General features: G+C 36.2%; 1 protein-coding gene across 1 annotated transcript in view; it reads right to left on the bottom strand.

Annotated features, from left to right (window-relative positions):
• Nucleotides 1–19,444, bottom strand: part of MOXD1 (monooxygenase DBH like 1) — an 81,604-nt gene that overhangs the window by 4,199 nt on the left and 57,961 nt on the right. The window contains exons 5-10 of the mRNA XM_057737653.1: nucleotides 17,314–17,493; nucleotides 16,927–17,029; nucleotides 14,900–15,066; nucleotides 13,612–13,803; nucleotides 12,046–12,105; nucleotides 8,087–8,229 (exon numbers count right to left, since the gene is read on the bottom strand). Coding sequence (XP_057593636.1) covers nucleotides 8,087–8,229; nucleotides 12,046–12,105; nucleotides 13,612–13,803; nucleotides 14,900–15,066; nucleotides 16,927–17,029; nucleotides 17,314–17,493 — 845 coding nt within the window. The remainder of the gene's footprint in view (nucleotides 1–8,086; nucleotides 8,230–12,045; nucleotides 12,106–13,611; nucleotides 13,804–14,899; nucleotides 15,067–16,926; nucleotides 17,030–17,313; nucleotides 17,494–19,444) is intronic.

Here is a 19,444-nt window from a genome sequence, read left to right on the forward strand (position 1 = left end):
AACTTTTCAAAGAGATGAAGTATGTGTTTTGAGAAAAGGAAAATCAACTTCATAACCAGGGAAAAGAGGGGGGTGGGGTGAGGGGGCCTGGAAGTGGTGAATGGAAACATCAACCTGTAATCACCTAAAACACCACAAGGTGGCACTGGAATCTCTGCTAAAGCGCTAAAGTGGCCTTAAATCCCCGAAATTTTCTGGAGGCTTGCTGGTAAGAGTGAATAGTGTATTATATACATAGATGAAATTTAAAAATTTTTACTGCTAGAACAAATTAGCAAACTAGTATCTGAGATTTCACAGTATAAAATGACAGAAGAGGTATAAACATTTGTTTACTTACTGTAAATATGTGGAAAAGCATGTAGAAAAGGGCAAGCCCAATGAATCCTGTGTTGGAGCCAGCATGACAGGCGGAGAGAAGAGGAGTGGAAGAGTGTGTCACAATCTCCCTGACCTGGCATCTTGTCTCATTTTTATCGTCTCCTTTCCCTTCCTACTAAATTTGTTCAGGTTCCTACCCTGTAATGTCACCCCAACAAATTTTCTAAACTTTCCAGCCTGTCCTACACCACACTTCCAGATTACCACTGGAGAAAAGAGAAGGAAAAGACAGAATGAGGAGAAAGACTGAAAAAGCAAATATGTATCGTGAAAGTTTTTCCTTAAAAGACTACGCTCTAAACCAGAAAGAGGTAAGATTGAAGTAGCAAGTTCTTCTCTCACTGGGACTGGGACTTAGTTATTAGAAATATTAGGAATGTTCTAGAAATTAAAACAGTGATATTCCTGCACATCTGGGCAGTGTCCAAATGACTACCCAGATATACATATAAATTGAAGGGTATTATTTATATATCACTGTGGTTGATAAAAATAAAGGATTTAACGTTGAAGAATAATTTTCCTCTGTAAGCTTAATTTAACTGACTAGTCAATTTAAAAATGTACAAAAATGGAACGAACTTAGACTATCCAAAATAATTTTGGAAAAAGAAAAAAATGACAAAGTTTGGGACTAACTCTATTTCAAAATTTACTATGAACTATAATAATAATTGAGTGTGGTATTACAGTAAAGCTAAACATGTACCACAGTGAAACAGAACTGAGTCCAGAAATTGTCAATATGTGGTGAAATGATTCTCAACAAACATCCCAGAGTAATTATGTAGGAAAAGGGTAGTTTTTTCCATCAAACAGTTCTTATACAACTTGATATCTGTATGAAATACAATGAGCCTCAGCACACACAACACACGAAATTATTCAAACTAGGTCATCAACCTAAAGCTAAAACTGTAAACTTTTTAGGAAGAAAAAACAGGAGAAAATCTTCACAACTTTGGGAAGGCAACGATTTCTTACATGGGATATCAAAAGCACAAAACAAACCCAAAATGATAAAACGGACTTCAAAAAATAGTTAAAAAATTAAAATCAAGCAACAGATGGAAAAAATTATTTGCAAACATATGCTGGACAAAGGATTTATATCCAAAGTATATAGAACTCTTTAAAATTATGAACTCTTACAACTCAATAATTAAAAAAGTAACCCAATTACGTGGGCAAGAATTTGAACAATTAAAAAGCAACATACGTAAATCACCAATAAGCTGTGAAAAGAGGCTCTATATCATTCATCACAGGGGAAATGGAAAATAAAACTATAACGAGATACCACTGCATATACGTTAAGCTAGATAAAACTTAAAATATGGAAAATACAAAAAACATTGGGAAGATTGTTAAGCAGTAGGAGATCTTATATATTACTGGTGAGAATGTAAAAAGTACACTGTTCTGGAGAACATTTTGAGAATCTTACGTGGTAAACATAAACTTTGACGTACAATCCCAGGATTCCACCCCAGGTATTAACCCCGAAACTGAACACATATGTCCACACAAGGATGGACACAACCATGTCCACAGCGACTTTCTTCACAATAGCCTCAAACCAGAAACCATTCAAATCTCTCAACTGATGAATCGATAAATGAATTCGGGTGTGTGCACACTGGGGAGTACTACTCAGCAACACAAAGGAATGGACTGCTGATACACGTGTGTGTGTGTGTGTGTGTGTGTGTGTGTGAGTGTGAGAATCTCGGTATATACTCATCAGTACAGACGAATCTCAGAAACATTCTAAGTTAACGAAGCCAGGCACAAAAGAATATATACCATATGATCCTATTTTCATAAAACCTAGAAAAGATCAAAACCAATAGATAGTGACAAAGCAGATTCACAGTTTCCTGGGGCTTTGTGTGGAGGTGGGTGTCTCCAGAGCTGTGAGAGATGTTTTGGTGGTGACAAAAACGCTCTATAGCTCATGTGTGATGTGGTTAAATAGGGGTACACATCTGTGAAAACTTTCTAACAGCATATTTAACATGGGGCATTTTATTGTATGTAAATTCTACCTCAAGCAATTTGACATACATACATACATACATACATACATACATACATATAAAAACGTATCAACGAGCCAACAAAAAAGACACAACATGTAATTTACCAATCAAACTGTTAAAGACAGAAACCAGGAAATCTGACTCAATGAGGCACAACTCCTAATCCTCTCAACACTCCCTGGGCAAATGAATGTTGCGAAGCACCCAGTAAAGTTGTATCTCCCTGACAGAAGCAAAAGCTTGAGAGCTGCAACAGATTTGACAGCATGATATAAGGCCTGGGACATTCCTCTATGGAAAGGCATTCAGCCCCAACCAGTTAGAAAACATCCCCTAATAGATTTTTAATAAAATCTAAGCGAGGAATAACCCTCACATTGTGATATCTAGTGCCACCCTTACACACGCAGCTCTTTACTCTCAAAATATAGAACAGTAAGTACATAAAATACATCACCCAAACCTCAAACTGTGGTGTGGAGAGAAAGAAAGCTACTCTCAGATTTGCTTAGAAGGTAGTAAAAAATTCACCTGGATTTTACCAAAGCAAAAGAGAAGTTTTAAGCAGAACTGGATCAGCATAAGCAAGAAATGACAAACAACCATGCAAACTTAGGGTGAAAGGGAATTATATCATATTTCATGTAAAGAGACAGAAAAAAATCAATTCCAGGAGAAGACATAAACCAGTTTTACTGGAGAGAATTCCCACAAGTGTTTCATGCCAGAAGTTTATTTAATAAGAACATGAATTCAATTAAACAAGAGCTCAAATAAAAGAGGATAAAACAACAGAATGAGATGAAAAGAGAGACAGCAGACCAAAGGAAATAAATGTAAGGCAAAACAAATTTAGCACCAAATAAGTTAAAAAAAGAAAAAAAGAAAAAAAAAAGCGAGAAGTAGAAGAGCACTTCTGAAACATAATGGGAAAATGCTAGAGAAAAATCCCAAGTAGATGAGAAAAAAGTTTGTAGATATAAGATAAGAAACTTTCCTTGAAATGAAAAAAAGGAATGAATATATGTAGTAAAAGAACACTTTGTATTTCAGGAAAATCTGATTCATACATTCAACACTGAAATATGTTCAATTTAATTTATGAATTCTACAGGTAGAGGAAGAATGAGCCCGTTCATCCAAAGACATCTCTGAAGAGGGAAAAAACCTCTATGACCCCAAAATATTATATCCAGTCAAATGCTGCCCAAATATAAATGCCGAAATTTTCAAACATAAAAGAACTCAGATAAAGCATGTGGAAGCCCTTCTTGATTAAGCAACTGAGGACAAAATCCTAAGGAATCAAATTAAAGAGCTCAGAAATGCAGAAATCATATAAAGATTAAGGATTAACATTGGATCTATAAAAGCTGCATTAAATATCACGGAAATTATGTTTCAGAATTAAATGTGAAAATTAAAAATCTTGACTATACAAAAATCCTAATATAAATAATAAATATTTGCAGGTACAAAAAGGGAGATTGGGAGAAAATGTGAAGGTGTGAATGTCTTCATCTTTATGATCTAAACTTGGAACATATTGCTTAAAAAATGTGTTAATATCTTTTATGATCTATTTTCTCAACATTTGAGAGCCCCTTTATACAATATTATCTCTTGTAGTTAAAAACAATAGCAATGTTTATTTGTTCAACAATTATTCAATTTTGATTTAGTTTCTTTTTCTTCGGATAAATGAAAAAAAATTAAATTTAATGTTTTTGTTTAAAGCAGTGCATAAATTATAATCTTTCTAACACTACTTTATTCATTTTTATATCAATACCTACAGAGAAAGATGTCTGTAATGACATTCAATTAATGGTAGTGTTGCTTACTTCTAACAGATTTGGGGTGATTACTTTTGTCCTCTTTTTTAAAAACCTTTTTCTGCATCACCTGAACTCTTTATAATATGCCTATGTGACTTTCACACTTCATCAACATAAAGTGATTTTTTTTCCTGCAAAGAAAAATAGAAACACTTCTCTTGATTTTTTTTTTAAGAAACAGAACAAGTAAGGCAGGAACTTTCCATCACATAAACCTAACATAGACAGTGGTGATGTACGGTGCAGCAGAGAATACAAATTTATCCAAACTCATTGTCTATTCTGTTATCTGATCTTTGGGAATTTTTTGTTTTTCCTTAAGCCTTGCCAGAACTGTAGGAGGCAGAGAAAAACTGCATCCCCCACAACAGACAAATCCTGAGACAGGATGTACTTGTCTCTATTTTTCCACCAATGCATCCTCTAATCCTAGAATTGCTACAGAATGTTTAAAATAAAACAGGACAACTAAATAGTCATCATATTAAAAGCAAAAATAGGAGATTCTACGTTATATGTTATATGATACTCCTATTTAGTATTGCATCCTAAAACCAAATTAGCAATATTCTGATAAGCAAAACAGAAAAAAAGCACCCAAACCATTTCTCTCTTTCTGATCTTTTCACCAGTACCTTGTTGGTTTGGCCTTTAATAATATTCACGTCAGTGTAATGATGAACTAGACTTGAAAGTCTGATTTAAAGTCCAAACATGTATTTTATAACAGAGGCTCTTTTTCACTTGTATTTTTTAAGAATAAATATATTTAACCATGTAGTTAAGTGTTTTATGTAGGCAATGACATCTCAAAACTGGCCTTGTTCTATAAAACGATTCTCCTTATCTTTCTGAGTGATGAAAACCCCAAATTCAATATTTCCTGGAAGAGACCAAATGTGTGAACACTGACAGAGCTTGTTGTGAGATAGGAGCTGAGCATTTTCAGAGGCTTAACCCAAGTTGAACAGAAAAGAAACTAACTGGACCACAGGACTCATTTCATTCATATTGTAAATACACAGCTTTGAATGTTCATTCAAAATTCTCTCCAACATTCTCTTGAATAGGAAAAGTTTTTAGTCAATACGTTTAAAATATTCTAAAAGGAAAAAGAAAGCTACATAAGTCTTAGTAAGAAACAATATAATCTCGATGTTTTAAAAACAAGACTACATTCTAGTATTTTTAGAATGACATTTCATGTACTGATTTGATTTTAATTGATATTTTATTTATTTGTTCGTGATGTAGTTATTGATTGTGAAGAAAAAGACATATCTCAGCAACCACAATACAAACCCCAGCTCCCCCATTTATCGTGTACTCTGTGAGATTGAACAGATTCTTAATCTCTTAGTTTCCATTTCCTTCTCTATAAAACTGGGGTTGCAAATACTGCTCTACCTATAGGAATTGTGTGAAAATAAATCAAACGAAATCATGTATGTAAAAATACTTTATAAACTACAACATAATTTACACCAGAATTTTGTTATTTGTATTTTAGTAGATACAGACTTCTGATCTGGTGGTCATTGGGCTGTCTGGATAGGAACTCAGTAGAACATATCTATGAATAATAGGTTTAATTTAAAAAGAAGAGTGTTCTTAGTTCCTAATTGATAATCCCTATAAAATTTTGGAACAAAAGGTAGACCATAATTATATTCTCCTTCAGATCCGCATTTTACCACATCCTCTTTATTTACTTAGCCTCTCCTTAAATACACTCCCTCAAAAATCTGTGTGTATCTTTTGCCTGATTACATCAGTCCTTTTCATTTTGAAAAATCCTAATCATTAGAAAATTCTTCCTTACATTAAAATAAAATCTACACTTCAAAATTTCCACCAGCCACCCTCATTCTTCTTTGTGGTATTAGTAAGAATAGATAAAATCCTTTTTTTTTCTACATCAACCTTAATATATTGATAATAATAATTAATAATTAGTTAATAACAATTCTCAATTTATTCTTCAAACATGTTTACCTGCACCATTCACATATCATTACTTTTCCTATACTCTTCTCTTTCCCTCACATTTCCCAGAGAGGCAGTCAATCAACAAGGTCAGTGAATGCTACCTTCAATAGAACCATTTCTCATCAACTGTACTGGCACCATCCTGGTCCAAGGCACCCTCACCTCTCAACTGGACAATCACAAGTCTCCTGGTTGATATTACTCTTTCCAATCTTGCCCTCTTAGAATCCTTTCTTAACACAGTAGCTAAATTGACATTTTTAATACCATATACCCTATAATAGCTTCACTTTGCACTTAAAACCCAAAGTCCTTATGTTGCCTATGAAGTTCTACACAATCTGGTCCCATCTTGCTCTTAGACCTCCTCACTTATTCTCTGCCATATTTCACTCTGCTTCAGCCAAACTCACCTTCCTGCTATTCTTTGAACATGCTAGCCGCATACCCGCCATCCACTGTACTGGCTTTTCTCTCTGCAGAGTATACTTGCATATCTTTCCGTGGCTGGCTCCTCATCACTTAGGTCTCTGCTCAAACATCACCTCTTGCTATGGAATGAATATTTGTGCCCCCCCCCCCACCAAATTCACATGTTGAAATCTTAATGCCTACAGTGATGTTATTAAGAGGTGGGGCCTTTGGGAGGCTCTGTCCTCACAAATGGGACTAGTGCCATTATAGAAGCAGCTTGAGAAAGCTCCCTTGACCCTCTGCCATGTAAGGTCACTGTGAAAAGATGGCTGTCTGTGAGCAAGTGGGTCCTCACCAGATGCTGAATCTGCCAGAAACTTGACCTTGGACTTCTCAGGCTCCAGAATAGTGAGAGAGAAATTTCTGCTGTTTATAAGTTACCCTGTCTATGGCAGTAATAGCAGTCCGAATGGACTAGGTCATGTCCTGAGAGAAACTCTCCCCACCCTGAGAACAACTACATACTTCCTTCACCATCTCAATTATTTCCATGACATCTTTTAATACATGAAATTTTATATTACCTTATTTGCTTATTACCTCTTCCCCACTCTAGAATACAACCTCAAGGGAATAGGAGTAATAGTTCTCTTGTTTATTATTTTATCCTAAGTCATTTCTATGATATGCAACTGTGCAGAAAAAGTTAACACAGCATACCTGAGACTGCCATCCTTAAGAACACCCACTTGGAAGATTGACCTTTGGCTGATATCAGGGAGCTTAAATAGCAAACAATTTCCTATACTGACATAAAACTTTCTCTAAATGATAAGAGTAATTTACTGTACCTACACTGTCTGTACAAATGATGCTGTTTATGTTGAACACTTGCTTTCCTTCTGAGAGTCTGGAATTTTGGTATTTGCTAAACAGAGGGCATCTATGTGACCAGACCCCAATAAAAACTCTGAGCACTGAGTCTCTAATGAGCTTCTCCAGTTGACAACACTTCATATACGTTGTCATAATTTGATGCTGGTGGAGTTAAGCACTTTCTGTGTGACTCCACTGGGAGAGATCTCTTGGAAGCTTGCCTTGGAAGCTTGCACCTGGTTTCCTGTGGACTTTCCCTCATAAGGCTTTTCCTTTTGTTCATTTTTCTTTATATTCTTTCACTGTAATAGATATTAGCCATGCGTACAACTATATGATGAATCCTTTAGGTCTTCCTAGAAAAATGCTAAATCTAAGAGTAGCCTTGAAGACCCTGGACATAGCACGCAAGAAGCTCACTTGGACTCCCCAACTGAAAATAGTCAAATAGAACAGCACATAAAGGAATCTCATAACATGGTGATGAATCTAGTATGAAAATAAAGCCCATCCTTACCCCTGCCACGAAATCCATTTACTACTTACGTGACTGGCCTGTAGATCTCCTTAACACCAATGAACTGAAGTTGTTCCATAATGTCTGGGATACTTGCACACCGAGTAAGATTGATTCTTGGGTAATAAAGAAGGTATGAGAGACACATTTCATTCCTGGTACTTAATCCTCCCTGAAAATGGAGATATTTTATTTAGAAAAGTATATGTTCCACCAACTCTGACACTTACAGCACACAAGTCACAAATGTTATAGTTTCTTCCAATATTGAACTATAATAAATCTTAAAGCTGAAAAATAATCACCTAAATGACAATTTGGTTTTCAAAAAGATAGTGATACATTTAAAAATTAATAAAGTTATTTCTGTCTCTTTAAAAGTTGCCTTTCTTAAATAACCTAAGAATCTCCTCAAAGTTCTCTTTATACCATACAAACTTCTCACCACAGTGAACATTTCAGAGGATGTTTAATAACATGATACTAGTCAGTCAGTTTGATGGAATCTTTGCCTGATTGCACTGAATTTTCTATAATCTTGTTGTCATGTATATAAACATAAGCAGCTGCATACCACAGGGGAGACAGAGTTCACATTTTGAATCTAAGTAGTATATTATGTACTAATTTAAAAAGATCAAAGATCCTTAGAAGAACAGAATCTGGAGTGGCTACAACATATTATCTACAATGTCCAATTTCAACCAGAAGTTATTAACCATGAAAAGAAACAGGAAATTGTGATCTGTATTCAGGAAAAAAAAAGTTAGTAGAAATTGATTGTGAGAGGACACAGACTGGATTTAGCAAAGACTTAACAACAGATACAAATACATTAAAAGAGCTAAAGAAAGATGTTCCAATAATTAAAGATAAGTATGTTAAAAAATGAGTGAACAAATAAGGAATGATACCAGAGAAAGGAAAACATAAAAAAGAACCAAATAGAAATTCTAGAGTTGAAAGATACTATAAATTAAAAATTCACAGTATGAGCTCAATGGCAAGTTGACACTGGCAGAGGAAGGAAGCAGTGAACTTGAAGATCGATCAGCAGTAATTTCCCAACCCAGAGAACAGAGGAAAAAAAAAAAAAAGACTAAAGAAAGTGAAAACACCTCAGAGATCTGTAGGACAATATGAAATGTTCCATGTATGTAACTGAAGTTCCAGAATGAGAGGTGAGAGTAAAAAGAGTAGAAAAAAAAATATTTGAAAAAAATAGTGGAAATCTTCTCAAATTTAGTGAAAAACATTAACTTACAGACTCAAGAAGCTTAACAAATGCCAAAGATAACTATGAAGAGAGCCATACCTAGACACATCAGAGTCATCTTGCTGAAAGACAAAGAGAAAATCTGGAAAGTGGCAAAGCAAAATGATACTTTGCACACAGGGGAACAGTAATACAGTGAACAGCTGACATATCATCGTAAATGATGGAACTAAGAAAAAGATATTGGAATCACATATTCAAGTGCTCCAGAGAAAAAGAATTAACTGAGAATTCTGTATCCAGCAAATCATCTATTCTTCAAAAGTGAAGATGAAAAACGCAGCAGTATCGTTCATAGTTACACATTAACATAGTGGCTAACATGCAGTGATTCTACAAATTGCAAAACAGAATGCCTCACACTTGATGCAGGAATGGGCAACAGGAGAAGGTGACCTACAAATGAGGCTGCAACTGACACCTTCCTGAATTGTTTAATCTCTCCTTGAGCTGAGATGGCTATTCAGAGTTATAGCAAATTGTAGGAAGGCAATTGGGCTTTTGTATTCTCACATCAAGCAGTCATTGGCTGCTGACTGCCCACAAGAGAGTATAACTTTAAGTGGGTCATTCCCTGACACCAATGGCAATGTGTAGTGAGGGACACACTTTTGCTCTTTTTCTATTGTATGTTTGTCTTATGTTATGGATTTATAGAATTTATTTTATGTGCTGAATCCTAATACTGTATGTATTGCAAATTTTTTTTTCAGTTTAAAACTTATCTTTTCACTTTTTTTGGTAACCAAAATTGTTAAGGTAGTCAAATTCATCAATCTTCTAACTTATAGTTTGTGCTTTTTATGTTTTGTTTAAGAAGTTCTTACCTACCCCAAAGTCATAAAGTTATATTTATATATGTCTCTCCTAATGGTTTTAAAATGTTTTCTTCACATTTTTACATTTAATCTACCTGGAAATGATTTTTTCTGTATATTGTGGGAGATAAAGATGTAATTTTATTTTTGTCATCTGGTAATTGTGCCAGTAATTCTTTAATGGAAGGCCATCCTTTCCCACTTATCTGAATGCCATGTCTATCCTACCCAAGTTTCCATACAGAGGGTTTGTAGGTCTGTTTCCAGGATCCCTATTCCATCCCACTGTTCTAACTCTGGACCCAAACCACACAATTAGTTACCATAGCTTTAAAATAAGTCTTCATATCTAGTAGCTTGTTTCCCATCCTGTTCTTTTTAATACTGTCTTGCCAATTCTTAACCCTTTGCTCTTTTATGTAGATTTTATAATCAACTTGCTCCATGTAAAAGCTAAAACTGTAAAATTTTTAGAAAATTTTTTTTAAAAATAGGAGAAAACCTTTGGTTAGGGGAAGATTTCTTAGTTAGACACCAAAACCTCAAATCATAAGATCTCTCTTTTTTTTAGTAGAATTATATCAAATTTATAAACCAATTTAAAAAGCATTATCTTTGTTTTTCTGAGCCTTTCTGTCCAGGAATACAGCATCTCTTAGTTTCTTTTGGTGATCTTAAGTGGCTTGCAATAAAGATTAATAATTTTCTTCATAGAGATCAAACACATCTAATGTTATTTTATTTCTGTAGAATTTATAGTCTTAAATTACATTTTCTTGAGATAGTTATTGTATACTAAGATGCAATTAATTTTAGATATATCAATTTGGGGGAGGTTTTTAATGTGAAAAATTACAGTATCTCTGAATAATGGGTTTTGCTTCTTTGCTTCTTCCTTTCTAATCTTTATATCTCATTTTTTTCTTTTCTACTACAATATTGAATAAAACCTGTGATAATAAATATTCTTGTCACCTTTCTGACTTTAAAGAAATACTTCTAGTATTTCACTTAGTTTGATATTTACTATAGATTTTTCACAGCTAATCTTCTCTCCTATTCATAGTTTGCTAAATGTCCTTTTTTCCCCCATGACTGATAAATTTTATGAATGCTTTTTCTACCCTGATTGAGGTAATCAATACCAAAATTGAAGGAAGTCTTTTTCCTTCAGTCTCTTAAGATATAATGGCATTAATGTATTTGTAATTTAAACCAATTTTACATTCCTTAGCTGAGCTCAAATCAATCCTAATGTAACATTTTTATATAATGCAGGATTTGGTTTGTCAATACTTTGTCAAAGTTACTTCCATCTGGTGCATGTTGTGGACTTTTCTCATACTGCCCATATCAAGTTTTAGTGTTAAGATTATGCTAACTTCATAAAATGAATTGGTAGGAGGTGTTCCGCCTTTTTTGGTGTTCCCTGGAAGAGACTGAGGAAGGCATGAGTGATTTATTTCTTGAACGTTTGGCAGAACTCCCCAGTAAATCTGTTGGGACCAGATTTCTCTTTGGGTCAGAAACCCTAAGGTCATGGAATTCATTCGTCCTTTTGAAGTCTCGATTCATTCATCTAAGTCCAGACTCATGTGCATGGTCATTAGTGACCACAGGTCTTTATTAATAGTATTTGGTGAGGAAAAACTAAAAGACTAAGGATAGATTTTCGTGAGTCAGTAAATTCTACTGCAAATATTACCGTAGCATCATTAGTTAATCTGATAAAAGGCTAAAAGAGCTCTGATTTCACTTTTATGATGTTTCATGTTCAAGCCATTCAGGAATTTTGCTTCCAAATGGGAATGCTTTTAATGTTTTTTCTCTTCTAAAATCAAAGTTTATTCCCCCATCCACAAATAAATTTTAATAATAATAAAATTCTTCTTACCCAAGTCATCCGGGCTCTATCTTTTGTGTTGTAACGACACTCAGTAATTAGATTATCTCCCTAAAACATAAAAGTAGAAGCTTTCAGATTGGCATTTCATGCTGTTTTATTTACCTAACACATTTGTAGACCAACAGTTTAATTTGCTATATGAATGCATGCATCAAGTAATTTGATTCACGAGACCTCTAATCTATTAAATTCTAGGTTTGCTAGTATAACAAGCAGCGAACAAACAAATAAGGCTCTCTTTGTTCAGGCCAAAACTCCACCATGTTCTAGCTGCATGACCTTAGGTAGGGAAATGAATCACCTGGGTACAATTTATTCATCTAAAAAATAATGATAAAAATAGCACTTATCTTGCACAGCTGTTGTGAGGATGCTAAAGGACAGAAGACACATTTAGTTCTTAGTACAGATTAAACACTTCATAAATGTTAGCCACAGATGCTAGTGATTGTGATTATCTCCTCATTTACAGGGTTTCTTTAAAGGTCCTTAGTCAGGTGTTTATTTTCTCAAAACAGATTTGCAAGGCAAAGTACTAGTAATTTATTTTTTCAGCACTTTCCAACCTTTTGAACGCTTCTGCACACAAAGAAAATAATTTTTTATGACTCCCCAGTCAGGTAAGTGGACAGACTACTCCTAGACCAGAGGCAGCAAGCTCTGGGTAATGGCCCTCAGGTTTGTCCTCCCCCCCTGCATATTCAGAGAGCCCAGGATCAGAATCTCAACTGTATGTTCTATCATAGCACTCCAGCTGAGGAGCTCTGAGACAACCCAATAAAACTGGCTGGCGAGCCCCAAGACAAGACCACACCACAAAATGGAGTGTAGTCCTTAAGAATCTTGAGGTCACTGTTTCTCAAACTTCACCTTTCTACTCTCAGGGTATATCAGGAAATTTCTGCATGTAGAAGAGAAATTGCTATTACTCTCATTTCATAAATAGTATAAGTATCTGACTTTTAAGAAGAGAATGGTAGAAATTTATATAACTATTGAGCTTGATGGCCCTTAAAAGTTTGACAAAATGAAGCATCATAAAACAGATTCTCTTCTGCGTCCTTCCACCAGAACCCCAAGTATTGTTGACAGCTGGATTGCACACAACAGTATAATTAGCTATGTCCGAATACCTTTGTCAAATGAAAGAATTACCTTATATTCATTTTTACTGAAATGAAACTTCCAAAAACTGTCCTATGGTGAAAGCAAACTTCTGATCTTAGCAATAACAGAACTGCGAGCCAAAGGATTGTTAACTGAGGAGTCAAGTTAAAAAAAAGAAAATGATGCTTAGAGTACAAAAAAGTTTTTATATTCTTTTAAAATCAACAACTTGAGTTGCCCCTGGGAATAGTAAGAAAAATGAGTTTCGATTTTGGAAAACAGATCAAACACATTCCATGTGGGTTGTGCAACAGCCATGGTGGGTGGCTTTGAAGATAAGGATAGGAAGAGTGATTTATTTCACCAGTAGAAACTTGGCTAATTCTTAGCAGATATATGTCTCAGGACTTTGATGACATTCAGCGAGAAAGAATAAAACATTCATACTGGTAGGATGGTTTGTTCTTCCTTGAGGTACTGAAACTCCTGGAAATTGAAGTCGAAATCGTCATCATAAGCGAGTAATCTCATTTCCTCCCCTTTGCGAAAATGACGCAGCCTGATGCCTCTGCCCGCCAGGTGAGCGTGGAGCAGAACAGCAAACACGTGGATGCCACTTGGCTTTTCAGCTTCCAGAGCCTACAGGGGAGACCTGATTAGCCCAAACAAGCGTAGACAGTTCACCTTAAAACAGACTTGGAGGGACAACTGAGAAGAAAAGCTAAGGGAATCTAAGTGAACGCTTGAGCTGCCAGACGTTTTGAATTTGGATTTTTCCTGACTTATTCCTAGCAGTGTTATCTTTGTGAAGTAATACTGGCCAGAAGAAAAGAAAAGGAACTAATGCTTGCTGAGGACCAACTGGACCACTTCTAAATATTATCTTTCTTTTCTCTTCTTTTAGGAGGTACGTCAAAACTCCCGGCAAAAACATTCTGGTGCTGGAATCTTGCACATTGGTAGCCTGCACATTGAAACTCTTAAGAGGAGAATCTACTCCCACTTTTTCAGGTAAGAAAACTGAACTTGGAGAGGGAAATTAAATGAATTGCTCAAGCTCCTAGAGCTAGTGAATGATACCATGGCAATTTAATTCATGGTCTAAATGCCTTTAATAACTCAGAAGAGCATAATCTTTCCACTCCACCAGGCTGCCATACTGCCTACAACTACAATATCCTGTAATTCATAAAGAGTACAATCCATGTCAAAACACTTTAATTCAAGAAAAAAGAATTATAAATGGAAGCAGCCATTATGAAATACTTATATATGGTTTTCTCTTATCCAATATATATTTCTATATTAGTTATTCTTGCTCTTTGGTTAAAGAAGGGAAGGCAACTCTAAATCAGAGAAAATGAGAAAAAAATGAAAATGAATCATGTGAAAAAACAAACATGGATAAAAGACAAAGATTAGAAAGGAAAAGGGGAGTACAGAAACAAAGGTCGAAATTGTAAACAAGAAAATGAAGTGTCCACTATGAAACAAACAAAGGAGGGGAAAGGAAGGAAAACACCTTGAAAGTTTTTCCTGTCTTCAGAATTCTACTTCTGTAGAATTCAAGATTTAAAAAGCAAAAGAGGTCTTGCTAAAATTGTAAATACTTGTTTTAATAACATGACAACAAGAAAAACACTAATAATAAACAAACTTGGGATTTTACAAACATAGTTTCCAAGCACAGAGATTAATCTGGAAACAGCAGCTCATAGACTCAGATGCAGCATACCTCTTCCAGGCATTCCAGGGTGCAGTGACCCTCAGACCGGAAGTCAGGCAGGCCTGGAGGGATGGTGTGGAAGAGGCTTACCCAGAGGCCAGCCTCAATCACCCCAGCATCATATTTCCTTGTATCTGTCGTATGAAATAACCTCAATCCAGAATTATCTATTAAGCCTGAAACAAGAGCATTTAAACAAGAATAATAAAGACTGAGTCTTAGTTCTTAAAAGAGAAAAATTTTTCCATATTCAGTTGAAATGGGTTCATCGATTTTTCTTAAAAATCTCACGAGGGAAAGGAATACAAGCAAAGATTAACGGATAGCAATATCCAGCTTCAAAAAGAGGAATTAAAAGATGAGACGCCATGCAGTCTGCAACAATTCTTGATGTACACAGCACACCACGGGAGACACGTCTGTGTTGTTTAGCTGATATATTCCACAATTATCTAACATGAAGACAGAATGACAATTCTAAAGTTATTTATGAGAGTATAGGATAACTCAACAAAAGTTTGATATTGTTTTGAGGTGAAGTTCAGAAACATTTACATACAGGTGAAAACTCCTTGGTCTAGAAACCATCTGCTGATGGAGAAAAGTACTAATGACTAACTTTCTTTATAGTCTATCACCATTCTTTTAATAATTCATCACTCATTTGACCAACAAACAATTATTGAGTCTATTATGCAAACAGCACTACAGTAGGCATAGTAGGGAGGAAAGATGAATAAGACACACCTTCTGCTGTGACACAGTTATCATAAGGAGGGAGAGTATGGGCCCCAAACACTTCATAAATCTGTTCCACTATGAAATTGATTCTTCTCTGCAGTGGTGACTTACCTACCTGTGACTACCAAACCAAGCTGACCTTTGGATCAATTAACACATATAGGACTTCCTAGGTGGCGCAGTGGTTAAGAACCTGCCTGCCAATACAGGGGACACAGGTTCAATCTCTGCTCCAGGAAGATTCGACATGCTGCAGAGCAACTAAGCCCATGCACCACAACTATTGAGCCTGCGCTCTAGAGCTGGTGAGCCACAATTATTGAGCCCATGTGCCACAACTGCTGAAGCCTGCATGCCTAGAGCCCATGCTCCACAAAGAAGCCTCCTTAATGAGGAGCCCACGCACCACAATGAAAAGTATCCCCCGCTCACCGCAACTAGAGAAAGCCCATGCGCAGCAACGAAGACCCAACGCAGCCAATAAATAAATAAATAAATAAAAAAAATACTGTTGTGATAAATATTTAAAAACAAAAAACAAATAAAAATATATATATATAATTTTGTATTAATTGTTGTGATTATTTTATTGCTTCTCTTTTCCACTAGGCTATAATGTCCATGAGGCTGGGGACACTATATCGCTAAGCAGAGATCCAGCACATGGTTGGTGCTCAGTATTTGCTGAAAAATTGCACAAATCAGTGTAAAATAATAACTTTGAATTTCTTCTGTTGATAATCTCATACTGAATCCTTCAGATTTTTGGCTTTGGAATATAACATAGTAAATTCAGCTGTAAACACTTATTCCTCTTCATTTCAATATCATATTGCACAGTGTCACTGCATAAATATTTTTGAATATGTTTATGGTTTGCCTATCACACAACAAAATACTTATATTTTCTAGCGTGATGAATGGTAGTTTTTCACACATACTTTTAGAAAGAAAATGTTTTATGAGCACCATATATTTGGGACTAATTTAAATCATAAAGGGAAAAGTCTATTATTCTACTTCCTGGTAAGTAGTATGCAAATGGCTTTTTAAGATCAGTGACCACAGGTGCCCATTTGCCTGGTTCATCACTGGGTAATGACTGTTGTCCCAGTGTAATTATTAATAGTGCCCTTTTTCATTCTAAAAAGTATCCTAATTTGGATGACAAATGTATAGGGTAATTCTTTCTAACACTGGATGCTATTCTGAGTCTGTTTAACTCTGTTAAAATAAAATAAAAAGTTACAAAACTTTTTAAAGCCACAAGTAGATTGTATAAAGAATACACTCACCTTCCTTATATGTTGGATTGTCATAGTGGACTTCCAGGAGCACATAGTGAGGATCTAATGGTGTGCCAAGGGATAATCCAACATGAGGTGGGTAGGAAAAACCCTAAACAAGCAAAAGTCCATGACACAGTGTCCTGCCAAAGTCCCTCCAAGCTCTACTCCACTCAAAAACCAACCATTCTCAACGACATCTCAATACTCTGCAACTCCATTAATCTATGGTTGATCAAATAAAACAATTTAAGGAAAGAATTCTTTCCTGTGGAAAGAAAAACAAACTGCCCTCATATCAAAAATAGTGTATAGAGCTTTACTTAAAAGTGTTAGAATCGCAGAGGGGAAGACGGTCAATTGACTTCGTTACATCTCAGTAATCACTGGCCCCACCTCTCCACCAATGGCCCAGGCAAAAATGACGGTCTCGCAGGTGAGGAAGGCATCGGGCATGTTAGGGTGGTAGCACTCGTGGCCATGGTCCAGGACGCTGTCGCTGAAGTTGCTGCTGCACTGATAGAGCAGGATGTGATGGACCAGACTCTCGTGGCCTCTCTGTATCACGGGTTCAACCTAAACAAGTGATTTAAATCAAATTCCAATAAGAATTTTACCATTAGAAATTAGGAGAGAAAAAGTCACTGTAGTGATGTGCTCCTGTGACACTGCTCAAATTAAAAGAAGAAAACTGGAAACCGGTGAAAATATAATAAGTGGTGAAGCTGGGCTTGAAAGCATGATTTAGGTGTCTATGCTCCTTCCATTGTCCCTGCTGTAAATTCCCTTCAGAACATTGTCCAGGAACCCAGAATGAGCTAAGCACATCCTAACATCCCAAAGAGCCTTACAGCCAAAGGAAGTGGACAAGACCTGTACTTAGCTTAGCTGGGCTACAGGTGTTGCCATTAGTTACAGGAGTCTTTGAACATTCTGTTCATCTGCCAAAGAAGCCCTGGTGTGTTCCTAAATTTCCAAGAGTTTAGCTGTCTTAGAGCTCATCCACATTTGTGCTTTTACCGCTAACTACTCAAATGCAAACAATTCATTTTAAAACCCTTGCTTTAGATAGGGATAAAGATGAAGTGTTTTCAGCTATTTTCTCCTAAGCCTTTCCATTTTGATTTTCTACATAGTTTTTTCTTTTTATATATAGAAAATCTAAGCAGCCAAAGAGAGAAGCAGTAGGCAGTGGGTAGAAATCTGAATGGGCAGCCAGAGGTTTAAGTTTTTAAATCCAGCTTTTCTTTTGTGTTGCATAGTGAGTCCTGCCACACCTAACCCACACGTACATTTTTAACATCACAGTCACAGAAAATGACATTGCACATGGTTGTGTTTGCACTTGTCTCATCTCTAGAGGATCATGTGCCCTGAAGACAGAAATTGTTTTCCATTTTGCTTGAAAATGACAGTTATTGTTCAAGCATGGTTGCATAATATATAACAATTACTTAGAAGGGCAGCCCAGGAGTTCTGCGAGATTGTAGTTTCCATATCTAGTGAGACTTTACTTATTTGGGCGCCTCAGTACTCCAAGGGGGACAGGAAACTGCTAATACATCCATGTAAAATATTCAGGCATATGTGAGATTTCTGCTATGTGCCTTCTAAGCGCAGGCAGAACCTGTAGGTTGTACTGAACTCTAGGAGGTAGGTCCTGAATAGGAGTCTTAGGCGAAATGAGAGATTTGGCTGTTGCCAAGGCAGCTACGGAAACTAGTGGCCTTCATAAAGGCACAGCAAGAGGGCAGTAAGAGAGGGTGGGGGCAGAGTATGTGAGGCTGGTTAGTGCCGGTCTAAAATGAATTCCAAATAAACTCTTTTAAAAAACAAAAAACCGAACCTTTAAGAATAAATGCCTATAGGGACTTTTCTGGTGGCACAGTGGTTAAGAATCTGCCTGCTAATGCAGGGGACACGGGTTTAATCCCTGGTCCGGGAAGATCCCACGTGCCGTGGAGCAACTAAGCCTGCGAGCCACAGCTACTGGAGCCCATGCACCTAGAGCCGGTGCTCCACAGCAAGAGAAGCCACCGCAACGCAAAGCCTGTGCACCACAACCAAGAGTAGCCCCCGCACACTGCAACTAGAGAAAGCCCCGCACACAGCAATGAAGACCCAATGCAGCCAATTAATTAATTGTGCCTATATATCTTTTTTATATATAAAAATATAAAGGAAGTGCTGAAGCCAACACTAAGTTGCCAAGCTAACAATACATTCTAGGAACAATAATCGTAACATCTGTCTTTTATTTAACACCCACTATGTACCAGCCACTACTGTCATTCACATATTTCATCTAATATTTATAACAAATCTATAAGGTAAATGTTATTGTCTCCATCTTACAGATGAGAAAACTGAGACTCAGAGGATTAGGCAGTAAGTCCAAAGTACCATGGCTAAGAAGTGGTAGATGGGGATTTGAAACTAGGCTGGTCTGACCCACAAGGTCAGTACTCTTCTGATGAAATACATTGTTGCAAGAAGATACTTTGGAGATGCACCAATGATCTTGGAA

The sequence above is a fragment of the Hippopotamus amphibius genome, chromosome 6, assembly GCF_030028045.1.
Source record: "Hippopotamus amphibius kiboko isolate mHipAmp2 chromosome 6, mHipAmp2.hap2, whole genome shotgun sequence".
Lineage (NCBI taxonomy): Eukaryota > Metazoa > Chordata > Mammalia > Artiodactyla > Hippopotamidae > Hippopotamus > Hippopotamus amphibius.